The 15,190-nt window shown below is 33.6% G+C and overlaps 2 protein-coding genes across 2 annotated transcripts in view; one reads left to right on the top strand and one right to left on the bottom strand.

Moving 5' to 3' along the window:
* LOC140757124 (probable ATP-dependent DNA helicase HFM1) overlaps positions 1-15,190 on the bottom strand; it is a 37,111-nt gene that overhangs the window by 3,250 nt on the left and 18,671 nt on the right. Inside the window, exons 10-14 of the mRNA XM_073092660.1 lie at positions 9,754-9,985; positions 5,303-5,445; positions 4,027-4,211; positions 2,338-2,435; positions 123-358 (exon numbers count right to left, since the gene is read on the bottom strand). Of these exons, the coding sequence (XP_072948761.1) occupies positions 123-358; positions 2,338-2,435; positions 4,027-4,211; positions 5,303-5,445; positions 9,754-9,985 (894 nt within the window). The remainder of the gene's footprint in view (positions 1-122; positions 359-2,337; positions 2,436-4,026; positions 4,212-5,302; positions 5,446-9,753; positions 9,986-15,190) is intronic.
* Positions 10,346-11,948, top strand: LOC140757168 (dynein regulatory complex subunit 2). Its single transcript, XM_073092701.1, has one exon. The coding sequence runs from the start codon at positions 10,429-10,431 to the stop codon at positions 11,821-11,823; it is 1,395 nt and encodes a 464-aa protein (XP_072948802.1). The 5' UTR covers positions 10,346-10,428; the 3' UTR covers positions 11,824-11,948.

The raw sequence follows: 15,190 nt of genomic DNA, 5'->3' as shown, positions 1-15,190 counted from the left end.
ACTAATGAGAAGCTACTGTTTTTTGACAATTTACTTAGGTAAAGGTTTTTAAAATTATTTGATCCTTAATGTTGAGATGTACCTAGCATGCAAGTACCTAGCATATCTAAAAAATATCTTACTCTTTCTAAATCTCTCGGATGGCTTTCCTCCAAGACCATAAAGTTGACTTTTCCCGCTGAAGCCAATAGCATACTGAACGTGGGACCGATGCCTCTCAGTTGCTTACTAACGAACTGAGAGTTCTCCCATAAGTGAACCGCGATACATTTTGTCAATATTATAGAGTTCAGTACAGCTGAAAAGGTTTTGGGCTGCTGGCATATCGATGTAGGTCGGGTTGTGTAAGCTACTAAACCTAATAAATAAATATTAAGCGTTTAATTAGTTAGTTACAAACTGTTTAATCAAAGTGAAAATAGGGGAATACACGTAGGTGCTTTAGAAAGGGCTTATATGTATACTTATTTAGAAAATAGTACATTACGATACGCGTGGCCAAAGTAGCCTATTTTTGCACGGCGTGAAGTGCTAAACGCCGTGCACATAATAGGCTACTTATGTCACAAGTATCGTATACTATTTTATAGCTCGTGTGACATAAACCCGCTTATACTTGTGAAGTAATATGAAAAAATATGATAATTATTTTGAAACTTATAAATGATTGAAACTAAAAATTATGAACTAAAAAAACAATAAAAATGTGATACAACCAAAACCATTGAAATTTGATGTGAAGAAGTCTTGATTTAGAAAATTTAGTAATTATTCTGCTCTTGTGATAAAGACAAATCTAACACCACACATACGTCGAAATCTACCAAGCCATTTAGGCTACATACAGGCGTCTAGAACAATGACTTATAATGGGAACTCCACCTAAACGTATTAAAGAAACATATGATAAGCAATCACATAATGTACTAATACATGACTAATACTAGTGATACAGTAGAAAATCGATTATCCGGACCTCAGTTATAAATATTCGACTTCGAGACATTGACAAAGTGAACAAGTAACTTTGTAATAACCCTTGCAAATCAGCCTCATTTTCTGTGACATGTGCATTTAAATTCCGGAAAGTCGCCAAATCGCAACTAAAAAGTTACTATAAAAAACAAAAACCCGATTGCTAAAAATATAGCCTATGTTATCTCCAAAATTTAGACGAATCCAACGACACATCATATGTCAAAATTAGTGAAGTCGTTTGAGTTTGCCAAAGAATGAAAAATACATACGTACATACGTAACAAACATATAGTCGAAAAACATTACCTTCCTAAATCGGTTTAAACAGCTTTTCTTCATAAACTCAATTATCCAATTTTTAGATAATCCGAATGCCACAAATACGATAACAAATAGGTCGATTAGTCGAGATTCTACTGGAGTAGTATTATGGCTAATTTTGATAATGATTCCTAATTTAAATATCTTCTACTATGGTGTGTAGCGAAAATACACAGTCAAAACAAACAATAAAACTCGATAAAGCCCAACAGTTTTAGTTTTAGTAGTCTTATAGTGATTCTATTGCTTAGTATATACACAATGGCAAAAACATTTATAAATACGTCCAAAATAAAATATTAAAATAATTATAGCTTTAAACAAAATACTCATTACTCTCTTTTAATTTATAAATGACATTTAAAAGTATGAAACGTTCATAGCTATGTTTATTTTTTACAACTGTGAGGGTAGTGTATTAATATTCGTACGGTGTAAAAATCGGCTACTTTGGACACAGAAATGTGTGGCTAAAATGCGGGTTTAGGTCACAGAGTGCTATAATAGTACATTACAATACGAGGACGAAAAATTTTTTTCTGACAAGTGTGAGTTTGCAGGCCGAGCCGCAGGCGAGGACTGCAATCACACGAGTCAGAAAAACATTTTTCGTCCGCGTGTTGTATAAAATTTTATATTACGGGGTCGGAAATGGGGGTTTTGCGCACGCGAAGCGTGCGTAAAACGTCCATTTACGCACGCCGTGATATAAAGGTATTTATAAGGAATTTCTAGTACAGTACCATTAATAATTTGTTAAGTCCCTGGCAATGTCAGTGTGGGTGAAAGTCAAAACTTTTACTAATACTTAGATAAGACACGTGTGGTAGAAGAACAACTGTACAGTAATTACAAATTTTGCGACTTAGTACCTATATAATAATAAAATAATAGTAGTTAAGTGGAACTATCAATTTCAACAAATGTCATAGTAACCTTTAAGGTCTTGTATTTTAATTGTGAAATATAACAAGTCCCAAGATGCGAAACCTTGACAAGTTGTTTTATACATTAGGTTTAATTAAAACCTAAACTCACATTTGCAGACTCTATCGGCGATACGCATTATCTTCATAGCTTCTTGGTTGAGCGATGGATCTGGGATGGGTAGGCAACCGAAAACCGCTTGAATGACACTGCAACAGTTGTCTTTTTTTATAATATAAGCAGACGAGCATGCAGTCCACCTGATGGTAAGTGGCTACTGCCGCCCATAGACATCTGTAATCAACCCCAGATAGGATTAGATATTCCTACCTGAGGTCGGCCACAGATGCGCCGCTACCCCTGAGGACTAAGCTGGAACGCCTCGGAAAAGTCTGTCTCCCTTACCACACCCTTCAAACCGGAACACAGCAGCGCCTAACACTGTTGTCATTAGGTAGAAATAGGTGTGGCGATGGTGACGGCGACGGTGCCTGGAGTCGAACCACAAAGGGTTCTACTACCTTCAAATATATATTTCTATCTATCTAGTCTATCTTTGATTTCTAGTCATAACGTGATCGAAATTCGATGTCTCGCGATATGAATTCGGTCTCCAAACTCAAGACTCGAAGGTTTTCTATTATTTATTTGTCAGGAGACCCGTGCGTATCAATGAAGTATTCTGAGACTCCTTACATATTAATCAATCGTCGTAGTAAAGTATTTATGAGTACTTACTTAAACGTCGTCGTTTGTTATGCTTTATGACAGTTTAACATGCAACCTGAGTTCGCACTAATAAGGTCATTGTTCTTGGTTCATAATTACATGGGTACATATTTATTTTATTTTACTTTGCCCACCCTATTTTATTCGGTTTCCAGGAAAAACGTAATACATAATAATTGTTTTTACACAAACGTAACCCTCATTACCATCAATTATTTAATTATAAAAGAATGCTTAATGCTGCTACAAGTGTCAAAAGATCTTTCTGAAGAGAGTAATTTGTATTCTAATAAAAGGAATTACAAAGGACATTAAAAAAACAAGGAATTCCTTAATAGTAACATCTCCAAATTTTTCTAAAATTATTCGTATTAACTTTAACTTTGTAAGACAAACCGCAGTAATAAGTAAATATTAAACACGAAACATGACACTGTAGTCTGAAGAAGTCCTTAGAAAAACATGCGGAACAATTTAACATCGGTCATTAAATGGTAATCAAGGGCCATTATCGTCACCTATCTGTTGACACTTTTCTTCGCTTCGAGCGCTTTTTATGTGGCCGTTTCATGAGGTCATTGTATAAATGTATTGTTTTCTATTATAAATGCGTTATTGTAAAATTGGCTTTCCTAATGTAACGTATTAAGTACATTATTAACTATAATTGTATGTTTGGTACAGGTAGCTCGATAAGTTTATATTAATGTCTAAATATGAAATTAAAAGCTTGGGCTGCAGTTGTGACTTTGAAGGATAGTCGATTGGTGGTATTTTTGGTTAGTTGTACCCACATCGTTATATTGCAAATTGACATATTCATTAATATTAAGTATCTATAACTTGTATCAGTACTACATGGTATGGGCATATAGAGGTATAAAATGATTTTTTTAATTGATAAAAAAATATCGGAAGTATCCGAGTAAATCTAACCAGTTAAGATATAGTAGATACCATATCAGCCGCTTAACTTCCTCTGCTCATTATTTTCTTTTTGTATAGGGAAAAGTATTTTTTTATAAATGTCGCATTGAATCATTTGTATACCTCATATAAGGTGTAACTTACCAGTTCAACTTCATCTGCCGAGAGTTGATCTTGCCTTTCATGGGGAATCGTATGGTCGCGGCATTGTTATTTCTATTAAGAGCGTTTAAGCTTCTACGTTCGTCGACTCGAAGATGCATGTCAGATAGTTCGTGGCTCTCGCATACTAGCCATAGAAGCCGCTCTAGAGTTTCTGACCCTTCAATCTATGAAGTTAATAAGCATATGACGTCATTTATATCCACAGACATAAGTAGTCATATTTTTCTATATTTAATACTTTGACGGGCACTGTCTGCTTGGTCGTGTTATGGAAGATATCATACTATTATTTTGTCTACGACGGTTGTCGAGTGCTTTCAAACCACACGACAAGGTTTAAAGACTGAAGTTAAGAACAAGTGGTTTCCCAACTCCCAACCGCACCCTATGTTACTCAACTTCGTAGATCAGTTACGATACACAAGCCCATCTATAAATACATTAAATTACTTACAAATGTCGGTACTAACAACATAGTTACGATGGGTAATTATTTATGTGATTTATTAGAAAATAGTGTTAATAAAATAACCGTCATACATATTTAAGTAATATTTTTTATATGAATCCGGGATGTATCTAACAACATAATAAGATATTTACTATTGATGCATTCCTATACAATAACAACGGGTTATGTTCCCACAAACAACCTATTATAAGCTGAGCAACAATGTAATACATATTCAATAATCGATGATTAGCTCTCTTATAATTAAGACCATCATCTAATAAGTAAATTTATAAATAAAGATAAGGCTCACCGGATGTTGTTGTGAAAAAAAAACATTAATCATTTTAATTAATCATCTTGCTGTTCTTAAGTAATTAATTATTTATAGCAAAATATATTAATTGTGAAACAGCGATAGGCTTTGAAATTCCATGTCTTACGCTGGGAGTTTGAAATCCAGGCATTATACTATTACATTATTATACTTATAAATTATAAAAAATAACACTCGTTTAACGGAAAAGCAGGTCACGAAAAGTATATGAGAAACGCCCGAGATTTTAATGAAAAAATATCTTGATGAACTATGATGATGAAATACGCTCTAAGCCCTTCTTATTCTGAGAAGAAACCTGTGCCCAGCGGTGGGTCATAATTGGATTGATGACGATTTTTTGTATAAAAACTTTTCAAGTCTTAAGAACTAGGGGAGTGGCATATGTACATCATACAGATACTTACGTTTCTATGTATATAATGAAAATACTAGCTAATAAGTGTCTGTGTATCAATATAACTTACCTTCATAATAAGTTTCATGGTTTCCAAATCTATGTAGTAGACAGACATTAGTTTCCCAGCTTCAGTGGACTCGATGCAACAAGCTTCATCCATTATAATCAACCCCGAGCTGGCAAGGCCGTTCATAGCTTTTACACATAGCTCTGAAATATAGTATAATACCTACATTTCACGCTTCTACACTGAGCCTTCAGGTACTAATTTTGTAGATAAGTATGTAAATAGGTTTATTTTGACGATGCGCAGTTATTTAAGGCTAAATTTGGAATTAAAAAGTAAAAAAATGCGTTATTACAACGCGCTTATGCAGAGTCAATGTCCGGATAACTTGATATCGTTCAAAAAACGGGTGTACCTACATCAAATAACAATTATTTACAACTTAGGGCTTATTACAGCCAAAGTTCTCTTTAAAGCTTTGTTTTATTATTTACGCATGTAAAATACTTTTGAATAAAACTCAAAGAAATATTCGTACTTTGAAACATACTGCATAAATAGACAAGACGATAGTACTTCCAGATTCTCATAAGGGAATTATATTTTATGTAAGGATCTTTCACAACTTAGACCGATTAATTATTTTTCGGGTCGTTGTGACCTCTTAAACATACTTACATATACTGATCATTTGTTACTTCTATTGAAAGACACGATTTTCTAATATAAATTGTTCTAATCTTACAGTTGTTATAATTGAGACATATAAAGCTAATTAACTTTGTATAATCATACATGTACAATATAATTATCCACATAACACAACCGGGTAGTACAAAGCTCATAAAGTATGTTTAAGGATGACTAACTCTACGTATGACGTGATATTCACGATGAGCACAAACATGAACTCATTAAGTGCATCCAATGACATTTTAAATGCATTTATAGATAAAGGGCATGCAATAGGCAGATTCTTAACTATAACAAAGGTTTAAGTTGTTGAGATTCCAGCGATTTAAGTATTGTTCATTGTTTTGACGCTTAAAGCTTTCCGTATCTATTATCTAGAGTATGTATCCCTGTGATTTATTTCCTATGGATACACAAAAAGACGGGTTGAATACAAACAGAACCTAACAGAAATTCTATTTTTTTATTTAAATGTCTACCTAGGTCGGACGTAGAGCCCAGAACTTTCTATGTCATATTGGTATGGTGAATATTGTAGAGCTCTCTCCAGTAAAAAAAACATTTAGAATTACTCAATAATATTTTCTTTAATCGTTGAAAGAAGTCGTAATTAATATACGGTTCAGAATACTTCGTATTCAGAATACTTCGTATTCTGATGCATATTGGATTTAATTCATGTGTTCAGGTACACTACACCGCCAACCGCTTATAACATACGCCCTAACCATGAGTGTGATCCGTCCTTTAGTTCCCGTTTCTTATGACCATTAAGGATATGACCCAGCATGGCCCGGAACAAGCTAGTCGCCAAGGTCTACCGCGTTTATTCATATTTAGAAACAATATTGATTTCACTTAGGTAAAACCTAAGTGAACCATTTTTGTCGGTTATTTGACGTGTTTTATTTAACTGCCTTTCAGTAATAATATTGTATTTCGATAATAATTTTCTTTTTAAGCTTTGGTTTAAAATCCACTTATTAAGTTTAAAAAGCCAATATTCAAACATCATTACGTTGTAATTAGTACAGTAGACCCTACATGAAGTTTACAATAATTTGCTAATCTCTTATAACTTGTGGCATGACCTAAGGATCGCGTGTGTGACCCATCTCTTGTTCGCGTTTGTCTGCAGCCGCATCCATCACGATCCGGAACTAGCTGCACGTCGAGGTCTATCGCAATTGTCAACACTAACATAATATTACTGAATAACTAAGTTTATATACTACTTTATAATACTACTTATGTTATGTTTATCGATTTTGTATTTTAAACTCCCATTATACTTAAGGAAAAGGTTTGAGGAATCAGGTAGAAATTAATTATTATTCATACCTATTTGTAAGCACGTTGCTAAATAAATAAAAGGTGTAATCTCAGGTACCCACACTCCGTGAGCATTTGCATGTACATTAAAATTTAAACAAAATGTGTATATTTAAACTGTTGGAAACAAAAATGTATGAACTTATGTGTGCATTACAATAAGAGTGTAATGAATGGTCTTGAAAATATATCATCCACAACCCATTACTGTCCCACTGCTGAAGGATTAGGCCATAGCCCACCGCGCTGGCCAAGTGCGTATTGGTAGACTTCACATACCTTTAATTTTTTTTTTATAAATCTCAGGTATGCAGGTTTCCTCACGATGTTTTCCTTCACCGTTTAGCACGTGATAATTTCTACTTGCTTGAAAATGTATACTTTAACGTTAATAAAGCTAATATATATTTGTGTTCAGAGCAGGGTTGTTGCTGATGCAGGTTTTTACTAGATCAGCTGATGCTGATGCTGATTTTTTCAGATTAATATCAGCTGATGCTGATGCTGATGTTGATATTCGCAACAACCCTAGTTCAGAGGCACGCAACCACAGCACGCACTGCATAAGTTATAAATATTTTCCCATGATATATAATTCAACTTCATCTTATGTTTGATAAAATTTTTGTACACGAAAAGTACACTACTTATGTACTTAATTAGCCGTAATTAAATTAGCATAGTATATCATTACCATATTATTTATATTCATATCTTAGGTACATATGTGAAAAAAATATTTAAAATGTACGTATATTTCGGTACATTTATATCGCCGTGATCGCATATTTACTCGTCTGTCCAAATCCTAACAGAACCTCTTCTGGCTATCTACAAATCTATCACGATTAAAGTCCCGTTTCTCTATCTAAATTCCGACCTATTCTGGACTACATTTTTTGCGATGACCTCGGCTTTTATGTTTGTTAAAAGAATTGTTATTTTATTGTAAATGCCAAACCTAAAATAGAATGAATAAGTTAGTGTCAGATACGAACATTGACATAAATTGTTATTGGATACAAAAGCATTTTAAGAAAATAAAACTATAATTTTTTTACCTGACTGCGACAGGAAGAGGGTTTTATTTTTCGATTGTACCGATTTTGATGTATTTCTATTTCTTTGGCATGCTCTATGGTCTAACTAAAAGGCTTAACGGCGTTAAGGTAAAAATTATCGTATGGTTTGTCGTGGTAGCGCAAGTATACTTATTGGGTAATTAAAAAAGCAAAATGGCTTCTTTGATTTCCTTTTTAGGTGCGACATATAACGTCTTATTGGCGCAATTAGGTTTATCGTTTAAAAACATGTTACTTGTAATGTTAAATACCCATACTAGATTAAGAGAAACATACATGCAATGCATGCGAAGTCGGGCGAAAAACATATAGTTTAATCTTTCTTGTGGTTAAAAGTAAATGTAATAGCATAGTTTAGCAGGCTCATTAGGCACAATTGCGAACATGTCATCAAGACAAGCCAGTCGAGTAAGGAACCACAAGGTAAATGTGACACAATTGTTAAATAGATCGAAAAGGCTTACCATGCTGTGATGATTAATGCTATTTAGCGTTTTCACTTTTCTTACTTATTTACACTTACCTACTAAGTTTTTAAAAGGTATATGCATTATAATTAATAAATCACAATTACATAAAGATTTGAGATAAATAGATATAAAGTCCGTTTATATTTTTTTAACAACCCTGGATTTTTAGTGTTCTATTAATTAATATCTATTTATAATTTTGTAATTGAAACTTTTTAATCTAAGAATTATTACACTTGTTTTCGTAGTTAAAAACTGTCTGAACAAGTTCCCTAAACTAAAAATAAATTGTAATCTACCTAGTCCTTATCGTTTTAGTTATTTAGATTTAAAGATGGAATTATTTTAACGCAGGAAAAAATCGCCGTGTCTCACATAATTATCGATTATTATAACAAGAACTTCAATAATTATCTGGTTATAGAAGAAAAGCAAGTTAAACGATTGAATTGTTGATAATTGATTCACTTCACTATTGATGTAGAGATAACCGAAAGCCATTACAATAGTTAATCTGCAGTTAATAACGTGATTATCTTGTCACAGTGAAAATAGAGGTTTCATCAATCATTAAAGTAAACAAAGATCACGATTGTCTTGATATGAATGAAGATGGCTCTTTAATTGACTGCGAGCCTATGTCCGACCTTTGTAATAAAAACTGACTAACATAGGTTGATGTAATGTATGCAATGCTGTATGGTAGGTACATCGTGATATGCGCATAAATTAACAAATATACACAGTAGAATAATAATGGCAAAATATTTAAACACATCGAGAATCAAAATAACACAAGAATATGAATGAAATTAAAAAAAAATACAATAAATCTTGAAATATAATGATTAGTAGCTACATTATAATTGGTCGAAAATGTACTTGTAAATTATAGAGATGATATATTGCAATTACATTCCCTTCAAATACATACCTTCAATTTTCTTCGAAATCTGATAAGCAGGAGCTGCTTGCGGTAGTCCGAGGTATCGCCTAGGGTCCTTAGCCGCTCGAACGCTTAAGAAGGTAGAGTTCACCCACTCGACACATTGGGCTACGTCTGTAACGGTCTGTAGTGCCGCCTCGCTATTCAAATTCTCTGCTAAGCGCTTATGGAGAAAGCTTTGGAGGGGCTCTGTTCCTTCTACCAAAGCTTGGTAACGGGCCTGTAATCAGGGTTTCATATAACAGCAGTGGGTCATGGTCAAGTTAGGTCGGTCACAGATGCGAAGCCTTATTATGTAGAAATCCCACATTAAATTATCTCTACTTGGTAGAGCTCGAATCCCAGGCATAGACTTTACATTTTTTTAAGAATGTGCATTGTGGGTATTAAAAATTAATTGCCTTACAATGCCGAAATAATAATCTATATTTAATGTTATATCCTGAATCAAACTACCTAACTTGATTTTAAGGATATAAAATGTTAAAACAATATCATAATATGAAAATTTAAATAAATACTTCTTGCGTATTTAGTTTTTGTTTCCAGTTGATAACACAATAAAATAATTTTAAAATTGGCATAACCTGATATGTTCATGACAGTTGACATTTTGAAGTTACTTTAGATATTTTATAAATATATTTCGAGAATAAATAAATCATGGCCTTAAGCAAGGAAGAAAAAAAGGCGAAAAAAGAGGCGAAAAGATTAGAAAAACTTAAAGAAGAAGCAGAAGCTCGCAAGAAACTCAAACGAGATGAACTTCATCGAGAGATGGCCGCTCAAGCCCTAAAGCGTGGCGAATTGGATAAAAGTTGGCGAGAAATGATGATGAAAATTAAGGAACCGGTATTCAGACAAGACATCGAAGTAATGTGGAACACTTTTGAAAGAGCATACGACAAAAAGGACCATCTTATAAATTACACCACGAAACTCATGGATGTAGCAGACGACCAGTTTCAACGAACTGTGGCTAGTTTTTGCGATACAATTGATACAATGATAACAAAATTTCTATCAGATCTCGAGACGCTAACAAAGGAAAATGATATTAGAACAGCAGCACTCCTTAAATCGGGTGAAGATGCAGCAGCGCGTATTGCGTCCGACCACAATGCTGCTGAAACACATCTTCAACTGTTGTTATACCATGGCTATACCACTGCTGATAATCTTGCTTGGACCACAAGAGGTGAAAATTTAGTAAAAGAAGACGAGGAACGAAGTAAATATGCGAACGAACGTGAAAACCTACGATCATATCTTGAAAATGTATACAATGTCATGTGGGACGAATATAAAGCAGTCCTTAAAGCTTACGTGGTAAACACAGCTGATAATCAAAAGAATTTACGTAAATTGCGGCGCAAGGAAAACATGATGGCTGATATAATAGCTTCACAGGGTAAGAAAATAGCAAATAGTGATGGAATGCTGAAGCGACTTCGGGCGGAACTCGCGGCGTATGAGTCTGGTACTAAGCAGGCAGTATTTCGAGACCGTCGCGACCGTCATAGAGTAGCATGCCTTCGTCTTAAGAAAAAAATGATCGACGGGTGCACTACTGATACAAAACAAATGGCAAGATTGGTAAGAGTTGCGGATAGTTCTATAGAATGGCTACAGGCGGCACATAAAAAGGGCGAAAAGATTCTTCGTATGGCTGCGCTCTGTAGAAAATACGAAACTCAACGCGAAAAAGTTTTGCCATTTGGTTCCAATATACCACAGTCACCTACACAAGCAAAAGGAGGTTTACGACGTCAGCAATCGGACGATTCACTTGTCGTAAACGCTATAACTACCACTTGCGGATTGACAAGATTGTGGCAGCGGATAGCTAAAGCTGACTTGTCTAGAAGGGCTTTGCAACGGGAAAAAATATTGTTAGAGCATGAAAATGCTGTTATAATGATGAAAATACAAGAATTTCAAGAAAAAAAAATTGGACCAGGTTCACAAAAATGCATTTGTATGCGCACGGACAAACAGGGGTCCTTTTTTCAACCTGTGGCTGTTGAAGGTGTTTTGGAAGTAAATAAATATAAATAAATTTTATATCGTGTACTTTGCATCCTGTGACATAATTTGCGTTTGACATTTTCTTAACAATGAGGTGTTATATCTGAAATCCTTATTTATGACACAATGAAGTAAATTTTATTGTTGCATGCAAACGTCGTGATCATTTTCAACCTCGAATAAATTCTGACGTAATAGTGAGGATTCCCAGAAGTCCCCAACCATTTTAATTCATTTTGTCACATCACAGCGAGTCGCGCGAGCTCCGTATGTCGCAATGACATAAGACCCGTGCAACGCGCAAACGATGCCACTTTGACCTTACCTAGTTTTTACAGTGTGGTACAAGACATAAGTAAAAACATATATGAAATTCCAGCATTGATTCTCGATTTTTCATTTTTATAGAAATTATTGCGAAACAATAATTATAATTATGTTATAATTACTTATGCTATTTATTAAAAAAAACTTACGAAGCGGTCATATTCCTTATGTGGCAATTATAAGCTGAAATGCTCGTAAAGCACGTTTTAACTGTTAATCAGCAAAATTTTGCATTAAATAATTTCGTTTCATTCTTGAGATATGAAGAGCAATATAATAGTACATATACTCGTATGTATATGTTTAGTCCCTGTGGAGTTCATAACATTAAATTGGGGAGTCAGTAGGTAATTTTAATATACACAGACACATTATTTAAGAGTGCAATAAAAGGCAATATTTTTATTATTCTGTTACTTATATAACTGTACACAATGTAGTATAAAAATATTTCATAATGTAGCAGACACTCTATTGTCCTAATTTTAGAAACATACTCTTATTACTTGCGCCACCTACCCATGTATTGAATAGGTATTGGCAAATGCAAGTTCATACAGCATGAAATTGTAAATATAAATATTCAGGAGATATTCAATAGTTGTAATAAAGCATATGACAATTACCCAATTTAATAAACAAAATTGTATGATTCTGAACAGATTGATACCAGCATTCAAAGAGAATATAACCACTGCGTTCCAGCGTTGTAATTCTAAGCTATTATTCATTTATGTATTTATTCTTATGGTTCTCTATTATATTTATCTTTGTTTTTATTAATATTTTATTGTGTGTAACTACTATAAAAAACAGTTCTATCAATTATATTATATGCACAAAAAGAGGATTTCTATCATTAGAGCAGCGAGAAATCATAAAAATACCATAGTAATAACGGCTCAACTATTTGATTTTAATAAGATGTTATTATCTTACTTGTTTCTTTCATCTTACTAACTTATTTTTTCAATATACATAAAACAAGTTTTGGGATAATTAAATGAAACAATGACCCATTAAAACCTTATAAAACAATTTTCAAGTTTTATGGGAGTTTTTAGTAATTTTATCTGTCTAGCGCGTTCATGATTGATCAAGTATAAATATTTATAAGTCTGCTTATTTATATATTTTTTCATTGTATATTTTTATAGGTGATCTAGAATGTACTGCTACTCATGAACATTAAGATGATAGTCTCATATGAATGTCAGCCGGTGTACAGACTTCCAACGAAACGCTAGAAATAGGTGTGGCGGTGTACTTCCCCTATCTAACGGTATTGATGTTACCAAATTTTGCTCTAGAGATTTATTATCATATTATTATAGCGATGACAATAATAGAGCCGTAGGAGTAACAGAAACTACGATAGTGAAAAGACGCGGCTCTACTTTATTTCCTTCATTGTTTGTCTCAAACTCTATAAAATTAAATTATGTCGCGTTACCATACAATTTTCGCTTAATAAATCTGCTATTGTACAAAATGTCAACAAGTAAAACTGGCAAATTTTATTTTGCATAACCTGATAAGTTTTCTCGTGTACTTATCTCGTAAATATTTAAGTGGTATCTCTGGCACTATTATTTATGTCATTTATTTTATTCTCCTTAACATCATTAAGGAATATTGTTAATTTAGAGGAATTATTTAAACAATTATGGACAATTATGAAGGTGGTAGAACCCTTTGTGGTTCGACTCCGGCGGCACCACCGCCACACCTATTTCTGCCTAATAACATTAGTGTTAAGCGCTGCTATGTTCCGTTTTGAAGGATGTGGTAAGACGGACATACTTTTCTGAGGCATTCCAGCTTAGTCCTCAGGGGTACCGGCGCATCTGTGACCGACCTCAGGTAGGAATATCTAATCCTATCTGGGGTTGATTACAGATATTTAAGCAATAAAAAACGCATATCGTGAGTACCCGTTACGTAATAAAATGTCTCAATTCCGCGATAATATTAGTCTAAAATCATATATTGATTACAGATGTCCATGGGCGGCAATAGCCACTTACCATCAGGTGGACTGCATGCTCGTCTGCTACTCCTTTATTATAAAAAAATACACTTTTATGCATCCCCGTTAGTACCTTGAGCCACAAAATGGATTTACCTTAAATGATTGTCATTGATGACATCGATTGATCCAAAATTAAACCTATAATTATAGGGAGAGCTGAATAAGGAACATAAAAGCTTAACAATGAAATTGCACTTATGATCGTTGAATACGCCATAGCACGCTTATACAAGATGTGCATAGTAATTTTGCATGCAGTATTTGTACCACGTCAAATTAACGTCTTCATTTAGCATAGCGACAAAATAAATATATTTTGCGAATAACATTCGCGAGCAAACGTTATTAACAATTCATGTTAATAAAATTTTAATTAGTAATTTTCTCGGGAAACGTTTAATGCTCAGTTAGCTTTATTAGCAAACAGACACGTAATAGATTTAACTTTAATTAAATTTAAGGACATCATACAAAATAGACATGGTAATAAAGAATCTGGGAAAATATCTACTTTTACTAGATTGTCATTAGGATAAGAAGATCCGTTTCATACAATTATTGATATTGCATATAACTTTATAGTGCAATAGGCATGCTTCGAACTCGAAGCTCATTATAGAGATTCAACCGAAAAATAGACGAAAAAGCGCGCGGTAGTCACCTATCAACATTCAAGGCGATATCGATACTACATAAATACTCAATTTTATGCGACTGCAGACAAATTCAATTCGTATCTTACAAATTACTACTCATAGTTTATTTGTATTTTATATTATGTTATTCATAATATTATGATTGATGATGAGATAGATTATCTGAAGATATGATACTATGATACGATCACATTATTGTACTCTACGCAAAAACGATAATTGTAACCTTTGAAACAAATAAATACTAATTATATGTTGTAATTATATTATATACATTGCTAGCCAGCATTGGCTACTACAGCTTTCTAATAGCAAACACGGGTTAAATGGACATTCAATAATGAATGGAGGCTGTCGGCAAACGTTTGAAGAGCGTGTCATA

The sequence above is a fragment of the Epargyreus clarus genome, unplaced genomic scaffold, assembly GCF_041222505.1.
Source record: "Epargyreus clarus isolate Ecla_fem2 unplaced genomic scaffold, WU_Ecla_fem_2.2 ptg000004l, whole genome shotgun sequence".
Taxonomy (NCBI): Eukaryota; Metazoa; Arthropoda; class Insecta; order Lepidoptera; family Hesperiidae; genus Epargyreus; species Epargyreus clarus.
Note: the sequence above shows the minus strand (reverse complement) of the source record. Positions and strands in the feature narration are given on the sequence as shown.

Coding starts and splice junctions, on each gene's coding strand:
- LOC140757168 (XM_073092701.1), top strand. CDS start 10,429: ATGGCCTTAAGCAAGGAAGAAAAAAAGGCGAAAAAAGAGGCGAAAAGA.